Source organism: Anthonomus grandis, chromosome 2 (genome assembly GCF_022605725.1).
Source record: "Anthonomus grandis grandis chromosome 2, icAntGran1.3, whole genome shotgun sequence".
Taxonomy (NCBI): domain Eukaryota; kingdom Metazoa; phylum Arthropoda; class Insecta; order Coleoptera; family Curculionidae; genus Anthonomus; species Anthonomus grandis.
In genome coordinates this window covers 44,340,217-44,349,857 of record NC_065547.1, presented here as the reverse complement: position 1 = coordinate 44,349,857, position 9,641 = coordinate 44,340,217, and the positions used below count along the sequence as shown (strand labels likewise).

Below are 9,641 nucleotides of genomic sequence, written 5' to 3'. Positions count from 1 at the left end.
TTTAATTAATTGATGTTGATTAATTAATTGACATATTAATTGAAGAACATCGAACGAAAACATCGATACCTTAAAAACATCGGTTGTAAAATAGAAAACATCGATGTCAGGAAAGCATCGATGACCGACTTAATCAAAATTAAATAATACATGCTTCAATTATAAATTGAAATTTAGTCTGGGTCTGAATAGTGCATAGATATACAAAGTCAAAATCTTATATTTAACAAAATACAAAAAAACTCAAATACACCACGAAACTCACGAACGAAAGCACAAACAAAAAAATAACTTGGCACTTGTCAGTGGGCAATTCTCCTAGAGTGAGTTACCGGACTTGTGGGGATTTCCTGAATTCTGCTTTAACGAGATACTTCCAGATAGAAAAATCGGTCAAAATCTAAAGCTGGGATCTGACCTTACAGAGGCGAACGCGATCCAAGCCTATAATTTTTTTTTAAAGACCTTAGGAGTTCCATGGATGGCAAACACATCGATCAACATTGCCCAGCACTAATCAGCTGATTTCCGTCAAAGTCACGTGACCACAATGTGCGGGAAACTTAAACCATAACATTTGAATGATATCGTTATCTTACTTATTGCAAGGTTTATACTGCAGTTTCATAGAAACTCCTTATAGTCGAAATAAATTAGTTACCGAATTATTACTAAAAGCAAAATCTTTTTTTAAAGCAATGAAGTGCATGTCCGGGTTAAAGGTTGTTATTCACCTAACCCAGCGTGAAACTGGCTCTTGAATGTTAAATTAAAGAAGTGTCAAACTGTCAAAGTCAAAGAGCTCCCAGAAAGATGCTTTTTGTTTTGGTGTGAATAAAAACAATTTAAAATGCAAGAAGATAGTGAAAACGGTAACACATTTTGCCCATTTATAAATTAAGATTATTTGATTATATGATTATAGATAAAACCTTTAAGCTTGATCCTCCCCTTTGATTGTTCTTATTATTTGCTTCTTCCTTGTTTGCGTGGGATGAAGGAAATGTCAAAAGAAAAAATATGTTTTTTATTTCACCATTTTTACGTTTAATAAGACGTTTGGTTCTTTGGACTGTATTAAAACATGTTTTCCTTGTCGTAAAAAACCAAACTTCATTAAAAAGTTCCTAGTAGAAGATCCTGTATAATTTGCAAAACATTGTTTTTCTTGTTTTGTATCCTGTGCACTTGGCTTTGCAGAAATCCTGCTAAGGCACTGTTGCCACTCATAATGAAAACTCTAAAATAAGTTCATTTCTATCGACGATTAGTAAATGCTAAGGAAATTGAGTTTTATTTTTATTATATTGACTTGTAAGGAGAAACATTGTAGAACTCCTTATCATCAAGTAACTAATTATAAAAAAAAACATTAAATTTAAAATGAGACATTTGACAACATGGTCCCCATTTAACTATTATTATGATTTCAGGAAATCACAATATTTCAGGAAGGAATGATTGATTACCAGTATTTATTCACATTCGATCAACTCAAAAATGGACAAACTATTGATTGTATATTTTTTTAATGTTCAATTGAACTTATTTAAGAGCCTACCATCTGTTTTCTTCTGAATTATATTTTCCACTCAATTAAAATTGAAATGCACAAATCCATTATATTTTTAGACCCAGATGGGGTAACGTCTCCATCCCCAACAGAAGGTAATTTCTGTTCAGGCTGCCTTAATCTTCTTGATGATGAAGAGTTCATCTCCGCCTTGGGTCAGGAGTGGCATATGGACTGTTTTCGGTAAATACATTCATCGAAAACAATAAAAAGATATTAAAATTTATCTTTTTTATTATTAGATGCTCTGCCTGTGATGCTGCCCTATCAAATTGGTATTTTGAAAAAGATGGTCTCTTATTTTGTAAAGATGACTATTGGAGCCGGTATGGGGAGGCTTGTCAACAGTGCAGTCAGGTATTTAGTAAAGTCCAGCTTTTTTTTTAGATAACTTGGAGGATCTTTTTAGGTTAACTTTAAGTTTCAATTACGTAATTATAACAGGCGACTTCAATATTGATTTTTTAAAACAAAATACATATTCAAATAGATTAAAATTTATTTTAGAATATTTCAATGTTTCACAGCGTATATTACAGAACCAACAAGAATTAACATGAACACTGGTGATGGTACCCTTATTGATTATATAATTTGCAGTAATGATTTGGTGTCATTAAACTCAGAGTCGCTTTCCATAGCAGAAACAATCACGGATCATAATCTGATTTATTCAATATTTCAATATGATAACATAAAGGTTAAAAAAAAATCCATGACTTTCAGAGTTTATAACAACATAAATATGGAAAATTTTATAAACGATGGTTTGCTTATAAATTGGGATCAGATGTACCGCCTTATAGATATTAATGACAAAGTGAAGTTTTTTAATTAACATATTTTACAGCTTTTAAATACACATGCTCCGACTAAAAATAAAATTATTAAAGAGAAAATATACTGTCCATGGATAACCGAAAATATAAAAACTCTTATCAAATTACGTGATCGTGCTCATAAAAAATATCTGAAAAGTAAATCTCAGCCTCATTTTGAATATTATAAACAGCTAAGAAACTACACAAAACATGCTATAATACAAGAAAAAATAACATTTTGAATCAACTATCAAACAAAAAAGGACAAGAATTTTGGAGAATAGCAGATAAACTATTCTTAACCAAAGGAAAAAGATATCAAAACGAGCTACCTACTAACATATCAAATCCAACAGATATTGGCAATTTTTTTAATACTGTTTCCACCCTACCTGATACTACAAGTAAAGAATGTATTGAATTTTATCAAAATAATACCATAAATAATATAAAACTTAATTTCCAGCTTTTGGACCAAGACAATATGATTAAAATAATCTCGACTATTAAATCAAATGCAACGGGAATCGATGGTATTTCTATAAAAGATATAAAATTGTGTTTGACTTTTTGCTTAAGTCCTTTATTGCATATTATTAACGAATGTATTCTTCAACAAAAGTCTCCAAATATGTGGAAAAGGGCAATTATTAAACCCATTCCAAAAAATTCAAATCCAAAAGTGCATAAAGATCTCAGACCAATTAGTATTCTACCAGCATTATCTAAAATTCTGGACAAACATATTTTTAATCAAATTTCAAATTTTGTTGATAAACATAAAATTATCCCCGATTGTCAATCCGGTTTCAGAAAAAACTTTAGCACGTCTACAAGTTTGGTGGGTATTTTAAATGATATTAGGGTAAATGAGGAGAATGGTCAGCCAACATGTATGGCCTTATTGGACTTTAGTAGGGCTTTTGACACGATTAACCATGATATGTTATTGGCAAAATTAAAATATATTGGTATTTCAGAGAGCGGTGTAAATTTTTTCAAGGATTATTTGCGTAATAGAGACAGTTGTGTTATGGTGGTTCGGCAGTCTGAAAAGCATTACTCAGAATTTACACCTTTTAACCAGGGAGTACCTCAAGGCTCTATAGTATCGCCGTTACTTTTCTCTATTTACGTGGCTGATATGTACAAAGTAATAAAACACGCCACTTTGCAACAATATGCCGATGATTCCCAAGTTTATATTCCAATTCACCTTAATAATATAAATCTATTCTATCAAAATTTTAATAGTGATTTAATTAGTCTACATAAATACGCAGAAAATCATAATCTTAAGCTTAATGCCACAAAATCTAAAATTCTTATTATTGAAATGTAAATTCCTTAACCAATATGTCAATACAAAACGGTAGTACTATCTCTTATGCTGACGACACAGCAGTAACTTTCTATGGGGAAACATGGGATTTGGTGAAGGAACATGCTATAAACGGTATAAAGAAAATAAAACACTGGCTAGACTCATTTAAATTATCATTAAATATCACTAAAACTATTTATATAGCATTTTCCCTCACAGCTGCAAACCGTCCATCATTTAATAGTATTTACATAGATAGTCTTATGGATAAACTTCATGAAGTTCACTCTACAAAATATCTTGGAATCTATATTGACAAACACTTAAAGTGGGACCACCACATCCTTAGACTATCAAAAAATATTCGAAAACTAATATACAAGTTTTATGTGCTCAGGGAAATATTAAATAAACAACTTTTGATTTCGATTTATAAAGCAATTGTGGAATCACTACTAAGGTATGGTCTAATTCTTTGGGGTGGGATATACCAAAACACATTGACTTCTTTAAATGTAACCCAAAACTACATTTTAAAAGTTATTTTCAAAAAAAAACAAAAGATTTTCTACTGCATTACTTTATTCCAGAAATATTTTTGATGTACGCACATTATACTGTTGGTCGCTCTGTATATATATTCACAAGTCGAATAAATTTAAGAACTTTGTTAATCATCAGTATCAGACTAGATTAAGTGTAAATAGACACTTATCAATTCCAACTGTTGCCACTACTATGAAATTAAAATCAATTTTTTACCACGCACCCAAACTGTACAACTTATTACCACCATATTTTGTAAAATATCTGGGGATTACATTTATGATCATTTACATGTATTTAAAAAACTACTTACTGTTAATTAATTTTCATATTTCATAGCTTTAGGCATTCATACGTGATCGTGAAGGATTTTTGTTTTCTAATGTTTAATTATTTATTGGGTGTTAAATGGAAACTTTGCAATAGTTAGTGGATGGGACATATTTTGTTTAAATATTTATTTTTATAAAATTGTTTTTGATTTTTTTTGCACATACAGGTATTTGGTTACCTAGGTGCACCTTAAAATGTACTGAGATAGATTATAATTATTGGATTTTATTACACATACTTTGTAAAAGCTTATATGTAATATATCCGATTGATTGATTGATTGATTGATGTGCTCCAACTTTAATATAAGGCAAAGGCTCGAACACAACTTATCCTTAAATCCTATATCTATTGATAATACTTCAATTCCTGTCGTTTCCGAGGCAAAAAATCTAGGCGTTATATTTGACAGCCTAGTACTAACCATCTCTTTTTTTTTGAATTACACATAAAAAATAAAACGAAAACTGCTTATTTACGTTTAAAAAAACTTTTTAAGTTTAAGCGAAATTTATCGGCAAAACAAAAGTACTTATTGTGCGATAGTCTTATTTTGTCATTGTTTGATTATGGTGACGTAGTCTATGGAAATTCTTTATCTTCACAAAATAAAAAAATTATACAAAAAGTCCAAAATTCCTGTATGAGATTCTCTTATAGTATCCCCTACAGAAACCATATATCGCCTTATCTCAATAATAATAAAATATTAAATATGAACAATAGAAGAAAGCTACATATGTATAATTTTGTATATCGCATAGTAAATAATAATCAACCATTTAATTTAAGAAGTCAGTTTCAAGAATTCGAACATGCGCATGCCACACGAAATAACGTTTTTATCGTACCATTGCATAGAAGCGCAGCATAATGAAATTATGTATGAAAACGCTACAAGAGTCGCAGAGCGAAGTCATACTATTATAGATCATGTTTTGTCAGAGGGCAGCTCGAATTTAATCAAAAACCTAAATGTTAGTTCTTGTTCTTTTTCTGATCATAAGAAATTGTTATTTTATATAAATTATGCCACCAAAGAATATAAACCAAAGATAAAATATATGATTAGCAGCATTGATTATAAAAAATTTGTGTATAAATTTAAACAAAATATTCAAAATGTAAGCATATCATCATTTCAGGAACTGACCGATTTGATCCAGAAATCAAAAAATGAAGCTCAACGCATTAAATCACTTAGGATAAGAGAAAATAATACATGGATCAATGAGGAGGTGCTAGAAATGATGAAAAAACGCGACTTTATATACAAACGAAAAATAAAAAACCCTGGTAGTGCGTTATATGATCAAGAATTTCGTACAATTAAAAACAAAATAACAAATAAAATAAAAGCATTAAAAAATCAGTATTTTCGCAAAGAATGGGAACATGCAGGCGGCAGTCAAAAAAAACAGTGGCAATTTATAAACAAGTTTTTTAAAAATAAATCAAACACTACTCAAATAAATTCTCTTACCTTAAATGGAACAATTATAAAAGAAAAAAAAGATATTGTTAATTGTTTAAACAAACATTTTTCCCAAGTCGGAGAGAGTATTGTTAATAAACTTGTAAACCAGACTCAACATATTGATGACGAAAATATATTTGATGAAGTTAACTGTGATAGTATGTTGAATGTTTCACCAACAAATTGTGATGAGGTTTGTGAAATCATCATGGGATTAAGACGGAATTGTTCTCCAGGCGAGGATGGCATAACAGTGTTGGACATAATTAATTTAAAAGATTATGTTATAAATATATTAGCGAAACTAATAAATAATGTCTTTAACACTGGTGTGTATCCCAATGAATTAAAAAAAAATAAAATTACTCCCATATTTAAATCTGGCGATAAGGATCAAATGAATAACTATAGACCCATTACTGTTGTTAATACTTTATCAAAAATAATAGAAAAAATTATTAAAAAAAGAGTAATGTCTTTTGTACATAAAAATACATTGCTGGATAGTCATCAGTATGGTTTTATTCAAAATAGCAGTACTCTTTCGGCAACATTTGACTTTATTAGTTGTATTTCAAAGTCCCTAAATAGCAAAAAAATTGTAGTTGTGGTATTCATTGATTTACAGAAAGCCTTTGATGTAGTAAGTTTTGATATTTTATTAAAAAAGCTTAGGCTCATGGGATTTGGAAAACTCTTTTTGAAACTGATTCAAACCTACTTACAAGATAGAAGTCAATATGTTTACTGGGAGGGAGTAGCTAGTGAATTGTTTTCGAATAAATATGGAGTGCCTCAAGGCTCTGTATTGGGACCCTTATTATATCTTTTATACGTATTAGGTCTAAAATTTGCCAGGTTACGTGCTCGATATTTTACTTTTGCAGATGATACGGCCCTTGTATATGAAGGTGAAAATGAAGAGGAGTTAGCGCAATTTATCAATGCTGATCTGAGCTTGTACTTTAAATGGCTAGTTTACAACAGGTTAAAAATAAATGTCGACAAAACCAAATATATGCTGTTTAAACAAAAAAACAAACAAGTAAATAATATTCAACTAAACATAAATGGAATTAGCCTAGAGAAAGTTGCCTCCATTAAATATCTTGGTTTAAATATTGATCAAGCATTGACTTGGCAAACTCACATAAACAAAATTACATCCAAAATAAATTCTATGATACCCTGTATATATAAAAGCCGAAGCTACCTAACAAATAATACAAAAATGAATATCTATAATGCTTTCTTTTTGTCCCACTTTAGATATTTGATACCTATATGGGGAACATGTTCTAAAACAAAATTTGACAATATCCAAATTTTACAAAATAAGGTCCTTAAAATATTATTTCAATATAATATACTTACAAATACAGATTTTCTATATAGGGAGCTTAAAGTTTTTAAATTGAATCAGTTAATGGAGTTCGAAAAATGTAAACTCATATATGAAATTATAAACAAAAAAATTAAATGCAATATAAATTTTACATTCTCAAACGACGTTCATAGACGCAATACCAGAGGTCAATTAAATTTATATATTAGTTACAATAGAACAATGATTGGAATGAATAGCCCAATGTATTCTGCATCTAAAGCATTTAATAGGCTACCTAATGATTTAAGAAATATTCAAATATTTAAAACATTTGTTACAAAACTCAACGAATATTTTTCTATTTAATCAGTCAAGTTGTAAAATTAGTATAAATTAGTTATGTAATGAGATACCTTATTTATAATTTACTTTACATTATAATTAATTAATATAACCTACCTATGATTATTGTGTACACTAGTTTCATATGTGAATTTTTGTATTAATCTCGAGGCCAGAGCTACAAGCACTGTTTAGAGACTTATTATAAATAGAATAATATGTATATTATTGAGTAATATAAAATTGTTTTCAAAAAAAAAAAATTTCAACGTTCTTTTAAGTATGTAGCTGTTCAAATGTGGAATGGCTTAAACAATGACATGAAGCAAATGCCCTTGGGAGCTTTCTCTGGTCAAATAAAATCTAAACTACTTATGGAACAAATAATTGGCAATTAATTCAAGTAGGGTGATATATAAAATGGGATAATGCGTATAATAACATAATACAAGAAATAGTAACATGTAACAGAAGATATACATGTGTATATAATATGCTAATTTTCAGTGAAATGTTCGGAGATTATATTTTAAAATCCCGCTTTTAGTTTTATTCTTTCTTTTTCCGTAACATACATACGTATATTTTTTAATAGCCTAGGCCGATGCACGCATCTTGGGGTTATTTTTTGGGGTCTTTTTTCGCCTTGTCTGTCCTCTCTCCTTGCGCTCGTCCGTTGTCGCACTGCCGCTGCCTGTCTTAAAATCTTAGGTTAATTAATTCTATATCTTACTTTGCATTCCTATATAAAAACGTTATTTTTATTTTTGTAAAATTGTTTCTGTAAATTGTAAAGGGCTTTTTCATCCCTTCTTTGCTTGTGCTAACTAGGGAAAACGGTTTTATAATCGAGAGAATAGTCCTATTTGTCAACGTAATTTTTTTTTCTCTTTGTAATTTTTATTGACCTATAAAACTGTACATTTTGACAAATAAACCATTTTTGATTTGATTTGATTTGATTTAAAATAAAATAAAACACCTTGTTATTCTTTTAAATATTTTTTTTTATTTTATAGGTTATAACAGGTCCAGTAATGGTTGCAGGAGAACACAAATTTCACCCAGAATGTTTTTGTTGCGGCTCCTGCGGGGCTTTTATCGGAGATGGCGATTCTTATGCTTTGGTCGAAAGATCCAAACTTTATTGGTATTAATTTATCTGTATTTCCGAGGTAGGTTTTTAATTTTCCTTAATTTTTAGTGGACGTTGTTACAAAAGGCAAATGCAACCGTTGCAAAAAACAGCCAGATTTCCTTTTGCCAGGAAGCCTCATTCTATCAGGTTGGTAGAAGTGCCTCGAGGACAAAAGGGCATTAAACTGTCTAGAGATGTAATGCTATCAGAAAATAGCCAGTGTTTTACTATATCTGAGTAAGTAAATAAGGCGATATAAGACTAATGTTTACATTCACACTTAATTTTGATAAGGCAAAATAATTGTCTGATTATTAATTGGGTGAACAATCAATGGCATTTACACCAACAAATGATTCACTATTAAACATTAATAACTTGATTAGTATTTTTAATTAAAACTTGTGGTAAAGGTTTTATTTAATAAACTAGATTTCTAAACTCTACTAATTCTTCAATAGGTTAATATGGAAACTACAAGGGAAACTTCTGCAGGTGGCTTTTGCATTATTAACTTCAGCTTTTAACCTTTGCTGCTTTAAGATTCCTTTTTATAGGTAGGTGAATAACTTTTCAATATTACAAATAGCATGATAATTTAATTGAATTTCAAATTTGCTTAAACCCTATAGTCTAAAAAAATCTTTCTTTTTTTTATTAGTGATTATTTATATTACTGCCTATGAAGAGCTGTGTACTGTTATTACAACTATTGTGAATAATTTAGATTCTTTGTTTTTTTTTGTTTTATCTTAATATT

General features: G+C 29.5%; 1 protein-coding gene and 1 long non-coding RNA gene across 5 annotated transcripts in view; both read left to right on the top strand.

The window, feature by feature from the left end:
- The window catches only part of LOC126733480 (uncharacterized), a 264,393-nt gene that overhangs the window by 210,648 nt on the left and 44,104 nt on the right, over positions 1-9,641 (top strand). The window lies entirely within an intron of this gene.
- LOC126733453 (LIM domain kinase 1) overlaps positions 697-9,641 on the top strand; it is a 44,291-nt gene continuing 35,346 nt past the window's right edge. The window contains exons 1-6 of one of the 4 annotated variants that reach the window (XM_050436763.1): positions 697-872; positions 1,633-1,756; positions 1,816-1,930; positions 8,763-8,893; positions 8,948-9,118; positions 9,343-9,438. In XM_050436763.1, coding sequence (XP_050292720.1) covers positions 851-872; positions 1,633-1,756; positions 1,816-1,930; positions 8,763-8,893; positions 8,948-9,118; positions 9,343-9,438 — 659 coding nt within the window. In that variant the 5' untranslated portion in view covers positions 697-850. The remainder of the gene's footprint in view (positions 873-1,632; positions 1,757-1,815; positions 1,931-8,762; positions 8,894-8,947; positions 9,119-9,342; positions 9,439-9,641) is intronic. The other 3 variants (XM_050436764.1, XM_050436765.1, XM_050436766.1) reach the window with 3 other exon arrangements.